A 23352-nucleotide genomic window follows, 5' to 3' on the forward strand; every position below is an offset into this window, starting at 1 on the left:
GATTTCCTCACACATTTCGTCCAATCAAACCTTGGCATTTATTTCCCTGAGAAGACCCACTTCAATTTTTGATGGCCAAAACGTAAGCTTCCGAACAATTTTTGAGTGCTGCTGTTTGGCAGTTCCTTTTCCAATTTAATGCAAATTCCTTGTTGTTGCCGTATTTTACGAGTTTTTGGGTTCCTCGTTGTCGTCAAGTGGTAAATCACTTATTTGAATAAGTCAATTTCATTTCATTCCATTCGTCCCTTTTTTCAGGGCCCCGCATTAAACATCAATCTTTATGAGAGACATGGGGATGGGTGGGAGCAGTCTCAGCTGCAAAATAGTGAAAGCCGCTTTAGGGACGAAAATTCTATTAAAATATTTATGCAAATGCAAAAAAGAGAAATCTACGAGGCGGCAGCGACAACTGAAAAGCTCTCGATCTGTCCGCCGCACTTTCCCCCGTTTTTCCCCGTTTTCCCCATCCGCTTTTCTCAACTGCTGCTGCGTATCTGCGTGAAAAATGTTGAACAAACGATTTTCATAATCGATTTTCATGTCTGCCACGGCACGGCCTCAATGGCGGTTGACAAGGGCGGTAGAAGGAGGGACTGGGACTGGGGCTGGGACTGGGACTGGGTGTAGCGCTTGTCAACCTTTATCAAAAAAGGACATACAGGGGTCGGTAGGCGGACCGGGCCCCACCCACATAGGAAAAGCCAAGGGAAGACGGAGACAAATGCGATGTGCGTCTGTTGACAATATATCAACATGTGGCCAAGGACAGCGACAATCAGGCAAGGAAGTGGCGGGAGTATGCAAAGGACCAGCGACTTTCAGCGTTTTCCCCAGCTTTCCTTTAAGCTGCACCAGGAGCCAGGCGGAGACAAACAGAAAAGGAGATTTGAGTCCACTAGCGTTTCCTGCTCCGCAAATCGCCCGAGCGCATCTAATCGATAAGCCAGAATCCGCCTGAAGGCTAAAAAGCGTTAAAAGGGGGCTAAAAGGAAAACCTAAACTCTAGTTTACACGCAGAGCAAAAGTCATCAAAAACGAAATGTACTTTAAGGACTATCAAAATTTGATCCCTGAAAACAAATTTCCAAGTAAATGGATTGCACTTCTTAATCTTAACTTCTACCTGAATGCAAATTTGGTAGTTGTTAAACATGATAAACATGAGTGAAACAAATTAAAACAATTAAATTAATTAAAAATTTCAACTTGTTTGTTTAAATAATTTACGTGATTAATGTCATTTTACCAATTTTTATGCTAGAGTTTTTCTCTCTGTACTCTGACTACTAGATATTGTTTTCCAGTCGTTGTTGCTATTCTGTCCCCAACTTCAACTACTCAATGGGCTTGTAACCCATTGAGTGGGTGTATCGCATGTGACAATAGTTGTGTGAACTTTACAGGACGAAGATTAAGGACCAAAGAACGAAGGATCCAAGCACCAGCGGAGTACGAGGGCAAGGGTGAAGTCAAGTGAGGAGCAGCAGGATGAAGAGGAGTAGAGGGACTGGGGCTGTGAGCCGACTTAAGGCTTAACAAGTGAGTGAGTGCCACCAGTTGGACTTTGCCGTCTGGCACTTGGCGAGTGTTTAAATCATGGCTCTCAGTCTGCTTTCTTCTTGAGCTGCAACTGCTGACGAGGCCAAAGGCCTCGGCTGACTGATGGTTTGTTTTTTTTTGCCAAAGACCGTAAAAACTTTAAAAGATCTTTCATCAACGCTTTCATCGGACATTTGGGAATGCAATGCACGGCAATGGAACTGGAGTTATTTATGGGATGCCAAGGAAAATTAGCCTTGGGGATTGAACGTACATATAATGTGGAATGATTTATTTTTCGGGAGAACAGTAAAGTTTTTAATTCAAGAATTTTGTCATTTATTATTATAAATTAAATATAAATAGCAGTCGGAACCTAAAAACATATTTTATAATATGAAATAACGATTAGACTTACCCACTTTAAATTTCACTTTCGAATGTTTAACAGGAAGCGCCAAAGTCTCTCCAATTTAATATGCCATTCGCTCCAAACTTTCTCAGTCCACCACTAATTACCAAAAGCTGAATTTGAAGCTACAATATTCGCGTTTATCTTCGACAAGACAGGAAGGCGCAAAGGCGAAATTGAGGCAGCACAGTGGGGGGCATTTCCATAGAATGTGTATTACATAATGAAACGCCGTTGATAAATTAAACAGATTTGTTAGACGCCATCTCGCCTGTCGCCTTCGGCGATTCCCATCAGCCAGGCAGCCCCCCAAAGTGTTGCCTCCCAGTCGACCCCCGTAATCCTTCTTGATTTCAGCTTAAGAAACCCACAGGACAGGATGGGGATCCTTGTTAAGCTCCGGACCACATGCCGCGCGGGCGGTGGCGATATTGGCTGGCGGTTCCAGTGGTTCCGGATGGGTGGTTCCGTGGGTTTGCCTGCAGCTAAGCTGATTGCGTTTCGTCAAAATTCTGATGTACGCTCGCGTGTATCGATTTGCACAAAAGCGACCCTTTGAAGCGATATCCTTGGCCCAACTCCCCTTGTGGTTCCCCCCCTGCTTAGCTTAAAGCTAACCGAAGTGTATGATATTTCATTTAATTAAATCCTTTTTGATGTCGTTGCGGGGGGCCTGGGCATGAAAAGCAAAAAGCCTTACTCATATTAATTAAGTCTCCGATTCAATTAGAGGGACCTGCTAAGGATATCCTTGAAGTGGATATTCCTTCGGTTGACTATAATTACGCTAAGCACTCAATGAAACTGAGGCTGTAAATGCGGTTGTAAATCGCATTTGCCAACACTCTTTATATCCAACTGTACCCAATAAAATTCCTGTATTCCGCTCACATTTATCATTCATAATTTAACTAAGGAACCGCGGCAGAAAGTTAGGCAAATAATAAGAAAAACAGCAAAACAATCAGAGGAATGCAAACTGAGGGAAAAGTGGAGAAACAAAAAATGTTGGTCACGTAACCTTCTTGTTTGCCAACTCCCACGAACCCAACAAGTTCGCTTCTCTGATTAAAAAGTTGAGCACAAGAATATTTTTGCATTATAGGCGAAAAGATCCTTGGCAAGGACTTGCACTCGCCTTTTGGGGTAATTTATAAGGCAGACCACACAAACACTCGACGCGATAACTCGGCTCTCGGCACGAATCCCCCTACATCTTTTCAGTTTTCAGTTTTCAGTGCTCTCCTCTTCTCTCAGTGTTCTCCTCAAAATTTTACGCGCCTTGACTACTAAAGTGGGCGCTAGCGACTGGGGGGGGGGGGGGGCGTGGCAGGACCTTCTCTCTCTTTTTGGTCTTTGTCACAGTCAGGGACAACGCTGTCTGAGTCTTTTGCATGTGGGGAGGAGTCCCCGTCCCCTAGAATTGAAGACCGTGAGGGGGTGGCATTGTTAACAGCCAGACTTGAATTACAAATTCAGCACAATGTCCTTTTGTCATTTATGCATTTCGCTGTATAAATTAAGCACAATGAATAGAAACGGCCGCAGGAGCTCTGAGCTGTTTTTTTTTGCTCCTCCAGATTAAAGTAGAGGTAAGCGGTGGCTGGAGATTAATAAGTCCAGTCCTGCGGTTTAGCATGCCCACATGAAAGTAACTTAAGATGCGCTGAGATTAGCAAAAAGCACAACACATGATATCTAAACTTGGATCAAGAGCACGACTCTAGGTCGCCACAAGCCCAAAATGGCAGATAAAAGTCTAAGAGAGTGTCCCATTGTTAGCTAATATGTGAGTTCATCAACAAGATTCATATCAGTCTGAATGTGGATTACTCTGTTTTTACATCTATGTTCCCATTGTCTAAACCATGTAATTGCAGTTGGTCGGAAAACTGGACTTAAAAAAAATTAAATATTTGAGGAGTTTTTGTCCTTAACTAGTTAATTTTGGGTGTTTAAATCAATAAATAGTGAAGAGTGATTTTGAATTAGCAAGACAATATTTCTGGTTGCTTAGATAGCAAATAAGTTTTAAAAGATGGGAGGGAAAAAGGGGTTTTTACTTTAATTATTAAAAATCTATATAAGCTGCCTTACTCTACTGTTGCTTAAAATATATTTTGCTTATGTAGTTATATGGTCTATGATTTAAAAAACTTATAGTTTTGGAAGTTCTTAATATTATTTCAATAATTCTGTTTGTTCAGAATAATATCGTTGTTATATTTTTGTAAACATTGACTATATAATATATGGTTAACTAAAATAGTACAAAATAGTAATATGCCTATTTAAACAAGGCTATGGTAACTATCTTTGCTTTAACTCACCACTGTAGTTAGAATGTACGTGAATGACACAAAGTGTGGTTCCTTTGAACTCTCTGTCTTAAATACCTCTAACTCATTAACTTAATTTCTGTTTTGTTTCAGGTGGCAGTGGCAGCGGTGGAGGTAGTGGCGGCGGAGGCGGCGGCGGCGGGGGCGGTGGGAGTGGCAGCTCGTCGGACGTGTCGCGGGACCACTGCAACAAGACGGTGGACATTTTCGAGGACATCAGCTCGCCGGAGGTCAGCAACCAGAACGTGGGCCGCCCGCTGACGTGCTGGTACCGCTTTAGAACGCTGAAGGGGGCGCCCCGGGACTTTGTGCTGCGCCTGCGGTTCAAGAAGTTCAAAGTGGGTCAGCTGCTCAATGCCACCCACTGCGAGGGAGGCTATTTGCAGGTGGGTGTGGCCACTGGCCACCAGCTCTTGATTTATCTCCTCCCCATGTCGCAGCTAATTTATATCGCCGGCTAAGCGATGACATATGCCACACACGCACGACATACACACACATCGCCAACTGAATTGAGTTTGCCTGCTCTCCATTGTTGCAGATTGTTGATGGCAACGCCAAGACGGATGTCTCCAATCGCAGGGAGCCCGGAATGTTCTGCGGGGAGGCGGAGCAGCCTCAGACATTCATCAGCGAGACCAGCTACGTGAAGGTGCTCTTCCACACGGACAACTTTACGGATCAGGTGAGCCTTCCCGGACACTTTCTTTCACTTGTCATCTTAGTCGGGATCTCTCGGTGGGACTTTTCATTTTTGTGCCCCAGCCAGAAGAGAATTCCAATTACTGGCGGAGCAACAAAGCCAGGCATCCTTGAACTCCTGCCGTCTATTGTCTTCTGTCGCCAGAGTCTTGCCACTTACACTAATAAACAAAAGTCCCCTTGTCCTGGTTCCTTGCATATTTCTAGGGCTTTAGATATAATTCTGCACGAAGAAAAATATGTTACAAGACAAATTTTTGCTTACTTTACATTCAAATGCTAATTTCTTTTTCAACATACTCATTTCTGCTTTATTTTCATTTTTTTAGGAACCATACATATAATATTCACATTTTGTGATTAAATGTATAAGTTTATATGTATGATCAAACTTAATTAGCGATTATTTCAGTATCCAAATATTGAAATATTAATTGCATATGTTACCCATGTTTCAAGCGAGTATGTTCAGAAGAAAGTGATAATATTTGGTGTGCTAGACTTGTTGTTTTAAATTATGAAATAAAATGATCACAAATACAATGATCAAACACACCATAACAGTGTTTTTAATGGATTTATGCTATACCTTACCTAAATACCTTTACCTAAGTTATAAATACTTTAAAAATGTTATCGCGCTCTTAAATTCTTTATTAAGAACTTGCATTGGTTGTTTATTAAGTAAGTTCAGCTAGCCAGTTACAATTTTTCAAATACCTGCCAAGAATTCGTCCAGTGTGTGTATATAAATGTCTGTATATTTATATTTATCACATAATTTAAGGAAAATATTACAGCACACCAGTCTTGACTGCCTGTCTTCGCCCTTTTCACTCTGGCAGCCCCGAACCCCGTACCCCGAACCCCGTACCCCGACCCCGAACCCTGTCCCTCCACTTTTGCCGGGGCACCCCATTTGGCTCCCTGCTGGCTTGGCTGCTGGCATGTCCTGACCCATGTTGCTCTATCTGCTCGGCTGCATCTATGCAACTCACTTTCGCACTTAGCGAGAGTTATACACACAGATACTCCGGCTGGTGGCTGGTGGGCCAGTGTGTGTGCTTATTTTTTCTATTTCGCCCATATTTATTTTTCCGTTTTTTGTATTTTTGCATGCATTATACAGGAGTGGGTCGAGCGTCGAGCGTGGGTGGACTGCACCGTTGTCTGGCCTCCGTCTGTCGGCGTGTCCTGTCTCCTGCATCCTTTTTGGCTGGCTGGCGCCGTCAGTCTCCTTCTGCTGATATATATTTACACACCAGATTATATATAGAGACGCATATCTATGTGAATTTTCAGTTCACAACTTGAATTCTATTTAGCTTTGCCCCCGTTCGCTTTTCGTTGCTATTTTCCCTCTGATTTTCCTCACTATTTTTTGTTTTTCTTTTTCGTCAACTGCTTGGCTGCCCCGTTTTTGATGCGGTATTTGCATTTATAAAATGAAAGATAACTTCTTTATGTCACATAAAGAATTTCAATATTTATAATGGAGTTTTTTTTTGGGACGGCGGAAGGAAGATCTTGAAAAATGCATGCTTTGCAAATGGTAACAGATGGAGGGGAATTATACCAAAATAAAAATAAGACAATAAAGCGTATTACTAGCCGGAAAGGTTGCATAATAGTTATTTTTGACGAATGTTTTTAAAGGATGAAGAAAGGCAACTCTTGCATCTCAGGAATAACAAATTAAAGATTCTTGAACTTGCTCTAACTACTTTTCTCCTTGACCATATTTACCCAAAAATCTAAACAGCTTATTGGAAATTCCTATTGGAATGGGATGGGATTTGCACATGCCAATTGCCAAACAAATCTCCAATCTCCACCGTTCCATCATAATGATATAACCTTCAAAATCACGTCCTCTGTACATGAATCCATAGCTCCATTCAAGCCTTCCTGTTCCATTCAATCCCAAAGCAAAATAGTTGCCCCGATCCCTCTTTTCGCAGTGCGTAGTCAATGCAGGCGATTGGCTTTATGGCCCGGCTTACAACAAGTTGCAGGGATGTGCAAACACAAACAGCACAACCGACTAAAGCCATGAATGGTGCTCCGAGCGCCGGAGCAGACAAGCTGGCGGGGGTGGGGGAGTGGGGGGTCCTCCGGCAGGACACCCTCCAGAGTGTGTCTTATGCACACCTTAATGGAGTCATAAATATTTATGAAAACTCTCCAAGCCCGCTGGAAGTTGCAAGTTGAAAGTTGGCGGATGCTGCGCTTTGTATTCTTTCTCGCTTTTTGTTTTTCGCCAAGCAGACGGCAACTTTTTGCCACTTATTCGGAGCGAGTGCGTCGGTTTGGCGAGGAGGTCAGGGGTCAGGGGTCTAGGGGCTTCCCATTCGGTAATAAATAAAAATAAGCGACAGCTCTGGCAATGTAATAACACGATTTAATGAGGGACAGCATCGGCCAGTGGCGGCAGAAGAAACGAAATAATTTCGCATTCGCATTAACATAAATTCCACCCGAAATAAATCAAAAATAATTTCACAAAAACGGGACGCCAAAGAGCAGGCGGCAACAAATCAGTTTGAAATTTTAATTTATTCGAGCGCAAATTTGTCAGGACATTAACGGTAGGACGACCGGGGACATCATCTCCAATGCCATCGTTATTATCCTCGTCATCATGCGAATCGGAATCAGCGGAGCTCCACTTTTGAAAATGTTCGTTCATTCCAAGTCTCCACAGTGATAAGTTGAATATTTATGAAAGAGGTTTGCTTTTTTTCACTTTATTTTTTGTAACATGAATAATTAAAACAAATTGGTTTTAATTTTATTACACCAATAGTGAATTAATACAACCAAATTTTCTAATTTCACTTTTGAAAATATTATATGCATTTAAATTTGGTATCAACTGTACAATTTATCATTACATAAGAATTTTTTAATGATGAAAAACATTATATATTAACAAATATTGGATTTCTTTTTTAAACTGGAAACTTCTGTATTTATTGAAAATATTTTGAAAAACTGCACTAATATCATTTGAGAATTATAAATGTAAATCAAATGTTTTCAGTTCAAATTAAGCTATGTCAATAATGAACAGATTGTATAGGTAACTGAACAAACTTGTTTTTATGATAATATAAGTAAGATGAGACAATCTTAAATGATAAATCTGTTAATGTAGTTTCTGTTAGAAAATCCCTTAACGTTTTTTTCCTGTGTAAACTCCAACATATCCGTATCTATAGATACGAGAAGGGGGCTGCCGCCATGGGAAATATTTTCAGGGTGGCTGAGCGGATAGGTATCCACGTGAGCAGCATCTGGATAAATCGAAACGAGCCTGCCTCTGCCATTGTTCACATCGTTAAGTGGCGCTAACGTCATTGACGCCGGTAACGCATTTAATATTGACATGTGCATTACGCCACTCCCTGCCCCCAAACCAATCCCATTCCCGTTACCGATCACCCTGCACAATCCCCCTGAAAGACCCCCGGTGGAGAATGGCCAACGAGGTTTATGTGGCCATCAAGGCCGGTGGAGCTATTTGGGAACGGGGTGAATTGATAACCATGACGTTGATTTTGCGGCAGGTGGAATTGGGGGACGAATACGGAAATCGCTTTTGCGGCTGTCTTTCGATAATTTCGACTTCGATATTCGTAATTGAAATGAATGTTGTTTTTTGGGGATGGCGCATAAATTCGATAAGCAGGCAAATCGAATCAAAGCTCTCAAATGGGCAATAATCATTGTTTTTGTTTAGCTTATCGAGTTGGTAACTGATGTAGAACAAATCTCTTTTGACTGTTTGAATAACTAGTGTTTTATAAAATTAAGTAAGCACTAATTGAAAATTGTGCAATTCGAGAATGTGTAAACACAGTGCACATTTTGATTTCTCCTCGGTGCCAGAATTTGAAAATTTACAAAAATTAAGATAATTTACACATATTTAACAAAACAAAATAAAGAATTATTTTTAATTAAAAAAAAAATTCCATACAAATGTAAAAAAATTGCAAAATAAATCATTTATAGTCTTACTTTTTGCTTCAATTGGATAATAATAAATGGAAAACTATTATTCATCTGTAAATAACTTCAAAATAAATAAATTGATTAAAGCAAGGGGCTTCATAAATAATTACCACCTCTGATTATTTTAAAGCATTATTTTTCAGAAATATATTTTTTCAGCCATCTTGGTTCGTTACCCTTTTGTAACCCCTTTATTTTCTGCCGTTCTGCCTTCATTTCTTTTGGCCATTTCCAGCTGGGCGTATGGATGCGGTCTGGGGCGAAAGAGGGCGTGGCTACTGCCTACGTCACTGCAGCACGTCATTAGCGCTGATGAGGCAACCGTTGCAAGGGAACAACAGGCAAACAGGAAGGCAGAGGCTCAGGGAAAACTCACAGTGTTGTGTAGCGTGGGCGTGGGTGGCAGGGAAAATGACATTGCACATTTTCATGTGGCAGGCCATGGAATGAAAAGCGGACGGAAGAGGGGGCGGAAGAGGGGGCGGAAGAGGGGGCGGCAGGACGAAACACGCAATTGTCTGACGTCGAGCCAAGCAGGGGGGAAATTGACAAAATTCATCAGCAACAATGGCCGTCGGAGGGGTTAAGAGGGCTCACACTGCGTATACGTGCTTTTCTGCCATTGTCCACTCATCCCGCACTTTTCTCTATCTACCCGTTGCAGACCTACTTCACATTCGATTCACGCGCCGAACAACAAACCGAAGTCTATCTGCGATACGGCCAACATCCGGAATTATATCCAAATCGTCGCGGCGAAGTTGTCCAAGGGTGAGTAAATGGCTTACCGAAAACGGGTAATCGAATGGGTTTCCAAGAGGCTCTTTTCTTTTTGGTGGCTTTTGGGATTTCGTTCTTTTATAGCCAGGGCGTTAATTCAATTTTATTACAGAAATATTGATCTAAGGGGCATATTTTTGACGGGCCACTTCAGACGCGGCCCTTGTCTCCGATTCGCTGGCGCATTTCATAATCATATACGAGTCAGAAAACAGCAGAGAAAATCCGGCAACAGAAGGTCGCATTAAATTGAATTACTTGTGCTTTCTGCACTGCGGCAAACATAAAATTCGCGGGAGGAGAATCGTGCGGGCTTTACGCCTGAAGGATGGCTGAAAAAGTCGGCAATTGAAACCGAAGAGAAGAATTCATTTCGCAGGGCACCACCCACCCAAAACCCTGACAAAAATAAAACTTTGCAGACATTAAATTTTATTTGATTCTCTTCTCTTGGAGTTTCCATTTTTTCTTTGGCTCTGCCCGTCTAACTTTTATCTTAATAAAATAAGTTGCAAGTTTTAAGCAAAGATTTGGCAGCAAGTAACGAAGCGGGGCGGAATATGCTAGATTTACTCGAATGATATTTGTGCATATGCATACAGATGGTTGGCAAGGAAAAAGTCGGAGAATATAAAGTTTCCAAGTAGGCTTTTTGCTCAAATAAATTGCAATGGCAGATAATACTTTGGAAATGAACGAAATTCAAGGAGAAATAATATCGTAAAAGCTGTTTTTAAATTCTTTTTAATTGTGTTTTTTGCATATAGCAAAAGTTACATGAGTTTTCAGAGCAAAATGTGGGTTTACTGAAAAGGGAATAATTTCTAAAAAATATACAAAATGCTCATCGAAAAGTTAAGTAGTAGGAGAGGTTGCTAAAATCATTTTAATGCGTCTCTAAAAAGTACATTACCTCTAGAATTTATTGAATTGCTTTGTCTTTGTGGGGCCGTTACTCGCATTCAAACGAATTCAATAGCCAATATTTTTCTTCTTTAAGTGGCATCAGGAGATGCTCTTTAAGATCATATCAAAAGCGACCACCGGGACCTCCCCTTTGGGTATGGTGGAACTCCCGCTCCCTATCACCCACATGGCCAATATGATTTTTATGCTAATTTTGCGGTCACGCGCGCATCGACACCAAAGCCAAACCCAAACGCAATTGAGGAACCAAACCAAAGCAAATTGCCAAAGACAAAGAGTCGAGGGACAAGGAAAAAGGACGGGATTTGGGAAAAAACGAATAAAAATGGTAATCATATTTACGCTAGCCTCGCCTTTGAATGATTTTCCGTTTGTTTTACTTAAACAAATTGAAAATTATACGCGCCAAACTCACAAGGAATAAAATTTTACAAAATCTCTTGTTGTAATTTAACAAAAATTTTACAAGCTCGAAAAAAACGAACATTTGAGGGAAGAGAATAACGGGAGGCGAGTGGAAGAGGAATTTCCAAATCAGTGAACACAATTTTCTGGCTTCCTTGACGCAGTTAAAGGACTGGGCAGACGAACCCGAAAAGTTCTATGGATCATTTGGGATGCCTTCTGGTAGCCAAACATTTATGGGGGGCTGAGTGATTTAACCAATTTGAAACAAATTAAATTAAATATTTCCATTCCTGTAATTCAATGATTTCATACACATATATATTCCAGATCCTACTGCGAACGGGAGTATCGGGATTGTCGCCTCCAGACCTGCTATGTTCAATCGCCCGCGTATCCTGGCCTGTATCCTCGGGCCCTGAATTGTCGCTATAAGTTGCACACTCGCCAGCCGTACATTAAATTGTATCTGCAGAACGAACAGTTTGCTGTGGATGGCCAAAGGTAATTTGAAATTTTTTATCGCAACTAAAGTGATTAATGATAATTCGTTTATGTTAATTTATGTTAAAGCTAATACATTACAATCAGTTTTGCATTAGAAACAACCTGAATCTAAAAGCTATCATTTCAATTATGGCTAACCTTTCTGCCTTTCCATCAATTTTATAAAACAATCAGTTACAAAAAAGTTTATTTTATTATGCAAATTTATTTCACCTCCATTTATCACCGCTTTTTTTAAACGAAATTAGTGTTAAATGCAACACCCTGTAATTTGTCATTTTGGCACGGCGATTGCACAATCCACACAATTCAACGACATTTGGCCCAAAAACTTTGTTGTTGCCACCGGTTGTGTTGTTGCAATGCATTTGGCATGCTGACAATGACAATTTGACAGAGCGCTCGTCGCAAAAATTGGCACCAATTTGCTGGAAAACGTTGGCGACATGTCCTCGGCTTCCATTCGCCGTATCTATATTCGTCACTTTCTGAACCAGAACCAGAATCTGAATCAGAACCTGTTTCTGTGACTCGTTTTGTGTTTGTGCCGTTGAAAATTGGCTAAAGGATTACGTTTTGAGTGAGGTTGCCCTCGGTTGAGACGAAGAAGGGCGGAGAAAATGCTTGAAGTCATGGCTGTCTTGTATTATTAATGCCAAAATGATGAAATTGTCTGAGGAGAGGACCGACTTCACCCACTCTTGAATGCTTTCTTCCTTTAACTTCTTGAATTTGTAAGTCTCAGAGATTTTTAATGCTTCTTGGAGAATTAACGAGCATTTAATTTAATTAATAACAATACTAGATATGGCCAAAATTTAATAAAATACTCAACCAAAAACAGATACAACTTTTTAGAGTTCCTATGATTAAAGCCTCTCGAAAAAATGTAATAATAAAATTTTTAGGATGTAGGAAAACTTTTTTTTTGGATTTTAGCTTTCAAATTATATACTCTTGACTTATGGCGATAAAGGTTTAGGATGTGTATTTTCTTAACGCTAATATATCTTTTAGAAAATCTTCTTCTTAAGAAGTTTAAGAAATGGTTTACTTCTGTCAAAAATTTTAACTTCGAACAAAATGTATTGACTCAGGAATTCTCCTCTGGCCATTTATGCAAACTCATTTGCAGGCCCGTCTGCAAACCTTTTTGGCTTAAATCAGAACTTTAATATTTAATGACCATTCCCGCCTTCACCCAGGTGGGCATAAATACCTCTTGGAATAATGCCCACATCTACCTTGCCGCGACAAGTATAATTTACATTTGCCTAACCGAAATGACCTTTGACAAAATATTTGCTTTATCATGAACTCGGGGTAATGAGGATGGGTCAAAGCTCCTTACTCGCCCTTGTCCCGATGGGGATTTAATGGTTGGGTGGGAAAAACCTTCAGCTTTTAACACTTTGCACATTCCCGGCGCAAATGGCCGGCAGAAGTGGCCGAGTATCTTTAAGCTTGTTTGATGTGCAAATTCTGGAGTCAGCATATTTCCCCAGGACCGTCGATTCCGAGCTCCCCAGCACAGCACGTGCACATCAAGCAACAGCAAGCTGGAATTAGATAAGCAACATTCAATTTATTTTTATAGATTCAATTTGAATATTTACCTTTTGAAAAGTCCAATGGCAGGGACACTAAAAGGGGAAAACGACAGACGCATGTCAAAGTTGCCAACTTTGAGTTAGGTTCGCAGCTGAGTAAAAGGATGGGGGTGAAAAGTGGTGGCAACCCGGGGTAAAATCCCCCTTAAGTGTGTATTAATTTGCAAGTCTAAGTTGCTTTCGGTCTGCAGGAAAGGATTAGACAAACAGACCTTTGCCAAGGAGCTAATCATACTTCTGCAGAGGAGAGTGAGTGTATTTACTGCTCATGTAAAGTTGCTTAAGTGTTGTGTGTAGGTTGGCAGTAGGTTTTTAAAAGCCAAAATCTAATTTTTATCCAAGGAAAATAAACCACACTTAAAAGGTTTGTCTACCTCTTTTAAAACTTCAAATAAATTATAATATTTGGATTAAATTAAATGTAATATGAAATGAAAATATTAAAGAATATCTCTCCTGGACTCTGTAGCGTAAAGTATTCAGATCCAAGACCAATTATGATATATAGCCAAAATCGAATTTTAATTTAAGGAAATAAGCCAAACTGAATCGGTATGACTACCACTTTAAACAATAAGTAAATAATGTTATTTGTAATAACAATATTCAAGAATATCTCCCCTGGACTTAGCAGCACAAAGTATTCAGTTCCAATATCAATAATCACATGTAACCAACATTAAATTTTAATCCATGAAAAATAAGCCACACCTAATCGGTATGACCTCGTCTTAAAACTACAAGTATATTTTAAATTTGGGTGATTGTCATTAATTTGTAATATTAGAAACAAATAAACATGAATATCTCATCGCAAAGTGCCTCAGTTCCAATATCAATAATCAAATAATTGGGTTTCTGCAAGCATACACCTCTCCACTTCTAAACAATCAACATAATCCTCCTAAGCCTTGTATAGATGTGCCATAAATCCAGTTCATAAAACCCGACCTGTTCCGCAGCTCCAGTTACAGCTCCAAATCGGATGCCAAGTCAGCAGAAAGTTCCCTATCGTGCTGCCGCTGTTTTATAAATCACTTCAGTTTATTGCACAGCTCCTTGGGCTGTCAAAAATACAGCCCACAACAACATTCCTAATTTCTTTGCTCTATACCAAAAATATTTCTGCCATCACAGCAGAAAAATTCAGTCGGCGAAACTTCGACGGCCGGATGCCAAACAAATGCAAAAGTCATCGAGTAAAAAGTTTTTTAATATGCCGAAATTATTACCAGTCAGTTGATGTTTTTTTTCGCTCCGCTTTTCCTCTTTTTGATATGTGTGCTGTGTTTGCGGAGGGGGCAAAAGTTTTACCCAGACTAAACAGTCATTTTCTCTGTCCCCTTCTTTGTAATCAACTTTCTGGCCAACAACGCATTTATTATCAATAAGTTGGATTAGCTCTTCGCCGACTCGGAGAAAAACTTGCTGACAAAGTGATTAAATTGACTGAAACGAACCGACTAGCTAATAGAAATCTATCTATCTGCTGCGTATAGATGGATATAGATACAGAAGTTGGTCAAAAGTTTGTTTCCAAACTTTCTGGCGAATTGGTCAAAAAAAAAGGGAGTGCAGGAGAAGGAATTGTCAATTAAATTGCTATTTTTGTTTCACTGGCCAAATCACATTCAACTGCCTTTGGCTTTGACTCACTGGCCGGGTCTCCATTTGATTAAAGTTCAGCTGGTAATTGCCAAAGTTGGCTTTCAATTAGAAAGTTCACACACACACACACACACACACACACAGCGGGCCAGGTGAGAGGCATTTCATTTGCCTTTTGGGCTGGCCACCAATCAGTCTGCTCCGCCAGGGGGAAGTAAAATTCTGAATCGAAATGGACAGCCGAGCGGCTCGATAGCATCCCACCGACATCGCATCCCCCGTCATCGTGGCCATCATCAATGGCCGGGCACAAAGGTCACTTTGTCTGGGCCCGGAGTCGAGGTTATGTGCCATTTTACCAGACGGCCAGCAAAAAATTAAAAGCATCCTCGACCGTCTGACGCAAGAAATTAGAAAAGGCTTCAAAACAGACGCTTGGCTTTTTTCTTCGTTTTCTGTGTGAACTTTGTTTTTTTTTGCCCAGTTTCCTCAGGCTGGCAAAGTGCAAATGAATGTCAAGTCCATGGGCGTCAGGCGCTTAAGTTATGAAGCACTAAAATCATTTATTCAAGTCCATTTAAAATGCATTTGAAAAACGAGGAGTACACTAATCCCTCTAAGTTCGTTTCGAAGCAAACCTTATTTTCCCAGGCAAGTTTTACAGCGCCAATAAATTCAGTTGACATTTTATAATTGAAAATATAGTAATAATCTGTTATATTAAAACGTTGATTAAATTTATTAAACGTCATTGTAGCATTTATTCAGAAGATAAAACAATAAATTGATTTTAAGCTTAAGGGACAAAACGTTTGTGTTAAAGCCAAGTTTGCTTATATTCTCACATAAAATCAGTTAACGCCAGACATTTTTTCACACATATTCCCCCCTTTTACCCACGCCCCTGTTTCACCAGCATTTTTTCACGTATTTCCGCCAGGCACTAAAAGCATCACCACTCAGTCAGTTATTCAATTGCCAGCCTTACTCTTTATTCCGTTGTTTTTGCCTTTTATTTTCTTCGTTATTTGTGGAACGTGAGTTTTTTAATTGTTCACTTTTTCACAATTTTTTTATTGAACCGGCGGCGCCGGATAAATTAAATTTACCCTTTCAACGCTCCCATAAATGTAACAAAGCGGGCGTTAATCAAAGTGTCTGTTGGTATTGCAGGTGTGAGAACGTGATGACCTGTCCGATCAGGCCGATTGGATCTGGTAACGAGCACTGTCCCTACGATTGGCTGGCGGTCTACGATGGCCGCGACGAGCACTCGCCGCTGATAGGGAAGTTCTGCGGCCTGGGCAAGTTCCCGTTCAGCATTATTGGTGAGTACCGCCCACCCGGCAAGCCCACCGTCCAGGGACTCCACGCTCTAAACAATTTGCATTTCCGGCAGGCACATCGCAATATATGTATGTGGAGTTTGTGACCTCGCCGGCAGGGTCCGCTGCTCAACACGGGCTTCCATTTCAACGTTGGCAACTGGCCAGGACATGTGGAGACGGCCGGCATCAAGCACGGCGTCTGCGACTGGCTACTGAGCTCCGACTCGCTCAAGGACAGCAGTGCCAGCGAGGGCATCTTCCTCAGCATCGCCCACTGGTATCCGCCGAACACGTCCTGCAGCTACCACATCAAAGGACATGTCGGCGAAATTGTGCGCCTTTATTTCCCCAGGTAGGCATTACGAATTCCATGCATTTCATTGTTCATTCGTCACAAATTGTCGACGAATGTGTGCCGCATTAGCCGGCGAAGAACATCCTTGTTTCCGCCCTGATGCGCACTAATACTGAATTGAAATTAAGGATATACTCAAGGCATTGTGTGACACTTCTAGTCAAATAGAAAACTCAACATTTTTGTTTAATAAAGTTAAATATCTAGTTTAGATTTAAAGTTAATCTAAAAAGCTACTTTAGTACAAAGTTTTTAAAAAATTAAATGTTTAATCTGATCCATGTTTTTAGTTATTTATGTAACCATAACATTTTTTAAAACATGCTCTAACTTATATTAGACAATTAACAAACAAAATATTTGATTTGTATGTTTACATCTTTCACTGTAACCCATTTTCTTGTAGACAGACATCTTTGATTTTAAGGGTCAGACCTGGCATACAAAGTTTCTGAGAAAGTTGTACTTTTAATCAAAAATCAAATAAGTTTCAAGTGGCTTTTTTAAATTATCCCGCCTGCAAAAACATTCCCTACCTCAACTCAAGATCGGTTCACCACTTGCCATTTTGCATTTGCAAGTTTTTCCATTAAAATTTCCATTTTGGAACCAGTTATCCCGACAAGGACTATCCAAGTTGATCCCTCTCCACAGTCCGAAATCCGATGGACGTCCTTTTCGCTACAAGTGCAAAGTTTTGCGGCCATGTGGGCGGTTTGCACTTGCTCCTCAGGACTTCATCCCTTCTTTTCTGGGACAATCCTCGGCCTTTCCTCATTGCGTTCTATGCTGTAAGCGTATTTTAATGAAATTTCCCGCAAAGATTTATGTGACATTTTAATTTAACGTGTCGAGTTGGAGTTGTTCTTTGTGTGCATACCCGTACATAAATCCAAATATATATGTATTTTTACTTTGTCGCCGTTGTCGGCATTGTTTGTGTCTGGAATGCTGGCGAAATGTCTGAACTTTTTGGCCAAGTGTCGCATTGATTGTGCATTTCATTTTGAGAATTTTCCACTGAATTTCCCAAGCGCTGCGAAATATTTTATTGTGCTGCGGTTTTTGGCTTTGCATGGCGCAACGAGTGGTAAAGACTATGGCGAAGTTTTCCGGCTCACTGACACTTTGAGGGCACATCAATGGATGAGAGGAAAACAGGATAAAGATGAAAGTTTTTCAACCGAAATCGTAAAGTGTGAGATCATACTGCAAACATAATTTAGGAACTTAAGTCAGTAGTGTTTGGGTATAATTCTGCATTTTTCTACTTAACTGCTATTTTAAACGCATATATATTTTTAGGGAAATTAATTGGGGTGGGGGTTTTTGGATTTTTAAATAACTAATAACGGTTCCTAGGGATGTGCACTATATTTTCAATCCGGAAGTCTGTTAAGTCTGTTACTTTGATAAGAGAATAAAACTGAAACAACAATAATTTAAGAATATCATAAGAAAGAAAAAAGTGTTTTGGCGCTCTTTTTAGAAGACTATTATTTTAATTTTATTTTAAATCGAGTTATCTTTATTTTCAAACATGAGTTACAATCTCAAATGCCTTTTGGAAGAGTGCTAAGTTGTCTAACATCCTATAAATTGAATTGCGTTTGTTTTTAGGATCAACGTTTGACTGTTTTTTACCGCCCGTTTGTGTAATTCTCTTTTCCAAATCACACCCATTTATGCCCTTCCTTTCTGTAATCTCAAGTCTGCCATTTACACAAGTTCGCTTCGAGTAATCCAGCTGCAATTGCAACAATTCTGGAGCATCTCCTCCGCCTGAAGAAGCCAAATAACCGCTTGATGTTGCAGCTCTGTAATTTATGCAGAAATTGTTACTGAACATTGCCAAGTTTTTGCTGGAAACGGCCAAAGAAAACTATGTGTACAGGGCAAACATCACAACAGCACATGCGGCAGATGAAAAGATCGGGCGAAAGGTGCGGAGAACGGGGGCTTAAAATATCAGGCAAGTTTTTGCCAAAAGATAAATATTTATGTCCACCTACAGGACAAGGAGGACCGGAGAAGTTCCAGTTCCAACCATCGCAAACCCATTGTTGGTGGATAACAGGGCAGAGGGCGAAGGGAAGAGTGGTTGGTCCAGGGGGTGGAAAAGGGGGTGCTGGAAAAGTTGTGCGCACGTTTACACCGATTGCCATTAAGAGTTCAGAAGTGGGCAACATGATTGCGTGATTACAGTGCACAAAATGCAACCGAACAGGGTAAGCAATCGAAAGAGATGGCGATAAGCTGGACGAAAGAGATGGCCAGAGGAACGTGGGTTTTGTTTTTCTCGTTTTCCCGCAAGAGTTCAAAGTAGACGAAAAATGCAATGGGAGACTGCGTTCGTCACACACCCACAACATTTTTCCTGCTTCTCTGGCCAAGTTGTTGTCCTTGTTGTTTTTTTCTATCGTCTTTGTTGTTGTGGTTGTTTGGGTTGTTGTTGGGCTTGTTGTTTCTGCCGAGTTCACTCACGTTGCAGCCCGCAACGGCAACAACTACAGAAGCAATACGAAAGCAGGGCAACTATAAAGATCGAAGCTTAACATACCCTTCTAGATAACTTGATCCTATGACACACTAAACTTAAGGTGGTCTTAATATTATAATAATATTTTATATATATTCCTTATATAAGAATTTATTGCCTATTACACATATTCTTTCCTAAGTGAACTAATAGTCTGAACAATTTTGTGGAGTAATCATAGCTTGCAGAACATGGCCAACACAGCCTTACATCTGAAAAACAAGTTACAAGTTATGTAAATTGCTTAGGGCATTTTAGAAAAAAAATGAATTAATATTTATTTAAATACAAAGTAACCTAAATTAAGTTGATAAAATCTATAATATTGACGAAAATTGATATTTGTTTAAAGGATATTAATAATAGAAGCATTCCATATTTATTTATTTTAGAAAAATAATAGAGTTAAAATGTTTTGAAAAGGATAGAGTGATAAGCTTTTCTTGAACAACAAACAATCACTCACATTTCCTAATATCCTTTTGTTCTTGCACCGCCACTCCGCTGAAGTTCATCAATAATATATTTACTTTATATGGACTTTCGAACAAATTGTAATATTCCCAGCTAGGGTATGCCCCAAAAGGCAGCCCATTAGAGAGGTTTTTCTCGAGTTCCCCTGCGTAGCCGTCAGTTTGCATTTACCTCGCACACCTTCCCACGACTCCACATCCACCCAAAATCCACCGTAGTGGGCTGTCGTAGGAGCTGTTGTCCTGCTGCCTGTCGCAGGAGTCGAGCCGAGTCCCGAGTCCCGAGTCTAGACGCTGTCGACATTGTTTCCAACAAAGTTGCTCATTTAAGTAACATGTCATGGCTTTGCTTTCGCCTGCTCCCGCCTTCCGCCTCCAGTCCCTTGGTTTTTGTTTGCTCGTTCTTTGTCTACTACCTATCCACTACGATTTTTTCCAAGTGAGCTGACCAGATGTTGAACTACTCCTTGAGTATATTGCACTTAAGTTTTCCTCTTGCTTGTGGGGGCGGGGGCGGATAGCAATCCATTTGCTTGTGCAGAGCACACACTTTTCCCAATAATGTTGTGAATGGGCGAGCGAAGTTGCCCGTGTTTCACCAGCTTCACTAGCTACTAACAACTCATCAACGTCTGCTTTAGTTGGGCCATTATCCGATAGATTGTGTTACTATTGTGTATTTAATGTCCTCTATCATTTGCGACTTCCTGTCACATTTTGTTTTAGTCTTGCAACAACAAAGTCTCAAGCATTATTTTAATAAATAAATATTTATGAGAGCCCTTTTTGCTCTCCAGCCTTCGGCGGAAAACATACTATTAACTTTATGTATTTGACTTATTTTGACTACTATGCTCTTTTGCTAGATACAAATGACTAATAAAATCAACTTCAATGCTATAGTTTTTTCCCACCCATCAGACTTGTCTAAAATAAAATCAATTGCAGCTATCTACTACCTTTTTTATCCTATTGGTACCCAAAAAAACGTAACGAAAATCCGCTTGAAATGCCCAAGACATGTCGCATACTTGGGACTATTTATAAGCCTTATGGCCACATAAACTGACGCTCTGGGCTTTTGGTCACGGCACCAATCGACTCCCATATGCACATAACCAGACTAACCAGTTCACAACAATCCCCGTGACCCCGCGACCCCGCGACCCATGCTCCACCCCCACCTCCCGGAAAAGCCCGCCCACTGAGTCAGCATAACGGGAAACTCGGACTAGGAGCTCGGAACTTGAAGTTACACTCGCAGAAAATAGCACTTAAAATATTGGCACCCAAGCAATAAATTCTTTCTGAAACAAGGATTCTGTGCCTTTCAGAGCACAATTACTCAATAGAACTTATTTTGTTTGAAAAGTTTTTGTTTACTAGCTTATTAAAGTTACGTTTAAAATAAAACATTATAATAGAAGTATTTTGTATTTGATAAATTTGTATTTATTCTGATGGGCATTTTCACTAAAAGTTCAGCCACGGCAAATCAAGGTCCATCATAACTAATCTAAGCGCCAACTTTATAATTTTATATATTCTAACAATAAATGTGATTAAAATCAGCAAAAAGATATATGAATTTATTTTGTTGTACTTTGATTGATTAGCTTTGATGAACTTTATTGCAGTGTTTAACTTGCATGTTCTTTTCCCTCATTTAAGAACGCTTATTCTTGTTGTTTTCTTACGAAAGTAAAATTGTTTAACCCGAGTTCTAATAGTTTTATCATAAGTATCCGGATGAAAAAAATTTTACTTTCGTACGTAGATCCACTTTTCCGAACAACGTCATAAGAAAATAAAATATTTTTACAGTGGAGTGCTTCGACTAGTCCGGTTTAAGGTGGCGCCATCTACCGGAAGATGTACACAAATTTGAACAGACTCACGGACTTGGCCAGATCGACTCGGCTTTTGATCCTGGTCAAGAATATATATAGTTTATAGGATCGAAATCGCTTTCTTCTACTTGTTAAATACTTTCCAACGATTACAGTCAAACATTTTAGTCATCAATTAACGGGTATAAAAATACCTAATCAATCGCATATACTTAAAATCCATTTTTTTTTTAGATTTTGTCTTTTTTATAAAGTAAGTTACATTTGACTTCAATTTAACTAAAAAAATATTTAAAAACCGATAAAAAATGTTTGATTACAAGTTAAATGGTTTCCTTTAATTCCTTTTCTTTTAAATTTAAGACACGACACTAGGATTTGTTCACAGTGTAAAAACTGGAATTGGGCTAGGCTGCAAACGGATTACGAGGACATGCCGCAGGGTGTCGGGGCTTACTTTTCGACGACGCGTACGTGAATAACGGTATGGGCACGTCGAAGAGCGACGGCAAGGGACTGCGGGTTTGGGGGATATACATAGTTGGGTAAAAAATAGTAACTCTGCTCCATTATGAATAGCGAGGGGCCAGACACACGGGCATAAAAAAAAACAAGAGCGAAACCAAATGAAATTTGTGCCACACTGCTGCCTGCCAGCGACGTAGATTAGGGGGCGTGGCAGCCGCCCCTCGCGCTCCCCTTCAAACTGCTGATGATGGTGATTTTTCTCGGCCCACCGCAACCCACGCCCCTCCTCATTTGGCCAACTTGGTGTGAGTTAATAAAATGTTGTATTATGTCATATTTTCGGATAGGGCAAAATGTAATTGCATAGAATATATTCACCGCACTCTGAATGGCAGTTATATAAAAGGATATGCACAAAAACCTAAACAGGGTCGAGTTATATAACCATTTGCGGATTTTGTGGGATAAGTAACTGAGAACGATGACTGTCGTTTGTAGGTCTCTGGTGAATGGTGTATGCTCGGATTTTTTTATTTTCAAGGTTGAACGTAGACGGTTTCGTGGATTTTATAATAATAATTTTATAATAATCTATCTTCGGTCTTCAAGCAAAATCCAAGGCATAATAAACGAATAATGTTGCCTTGATCTTTTCATTTCCGCTGACCCCACTTGAAATTCTCCCCAGAGAACTGCAGTCACATCAACTACCTGGGTAATGCTGGAAAACTGCAGAAAATTGGCCTTCCACATCAACTCCTTTAAAATATCCTTGGCACTCGCCCATCGTTTTCGCCAGCCTGCCACAAATAGTTTTGGAATGCAATTTGATGCGGGCAAAAATGCAACTCACATCGCGACCCCAAAACCCGTAACGAGACTACGTGTGTGTAACAGAGAAGGAAGGGGAGTGAGAAAGAGAGAGAGAGTGCTAGATTTACCTGTTGGCAGGTGGAATTTATATTAAATTGTAGGACGTTAAGACGAGGCCAGAATTGCGGCCTGGCAATGAGCCAGCATCCAAGTGAGGTGTTTACCAGACGGGACCTACGATTATGGTTGACACTGTAGCACAAAAGATATATCAGAGAAATGCGTGCCATTTCTTCCACAAATGCTTAGTAGGTTTTTATTGCGGTTATTTTAGCTTATATAGATTAGACACTAGCTTGAACTGTTTTACATATTTCTTTGAATTGATCATAACTCGATTCAGTTTCTATATTATTAAAATAAATTGTATTAAAAGAAGTATATCTTTTTAGTGGTTTTTTCCAATAATTAAGAGTGCTTTTTTTTCTAAATCTTTTTTTTAGCTATCTTTGATTATTTTTATAAAATCATAATTAGATCAAAATTAGTTCTAGTTTTGATTTTACTTAAAAAATTTCTGTTGGCTTAAGGTTGGCTTGGAACCGAATGTATCGAATATATTTTCACATAAATTTCGGAGCCAGTTGATTTAATTATTTGGCTGAACATAAATAAAG

General features: G+C 40.1%; 1 protein-coding gene across 1 annotated transcript in view; it reads left to right on the plus strand.

Moving 5' to 3' along the window:
* Positions 1 to 23352, plus strand: part of LOC128256640 (uncharacterized) — a 61717-nt gene that overhangs the window by 36473 nt on the left and 1892 nt on the right. The window contains 7 exon segments of the mRNA XM_052987132.1: positions 4387 to 4679; positions 4835 to 4978; positions 9677 to 9783; positions 11455 to 11628; positions 16023 to 16177; positions 16249 to 16292; positions 16294 to 16529. Of these exon segments, the coding sequence (XP_052843092.1) occupies positions 4387 to 4679; positions 4835 to 4978; positions 9677 to 9783; positions 11455 to 11628; positions 16023 to 16177; positions 16249 to 16292; positions 16294 to 16529 (1153 nt within the window).

The sequence above is a fragment of the Drosophila gunungcola genome, assembly GCF_025200985.1.
Source record: "Drosophila gunungcola strain Sukarami chromosome 2R unlocalized genomic scaffold, Dgunungcola_SK_2 000027F, whole genome shotgun sequence".
Lineage (NCBI taxonomy): Eukaryota > Metazoa > Arthropoda > Insecta > Diptera > Drosophilidae > Drosophila > Drosophila gunungcola.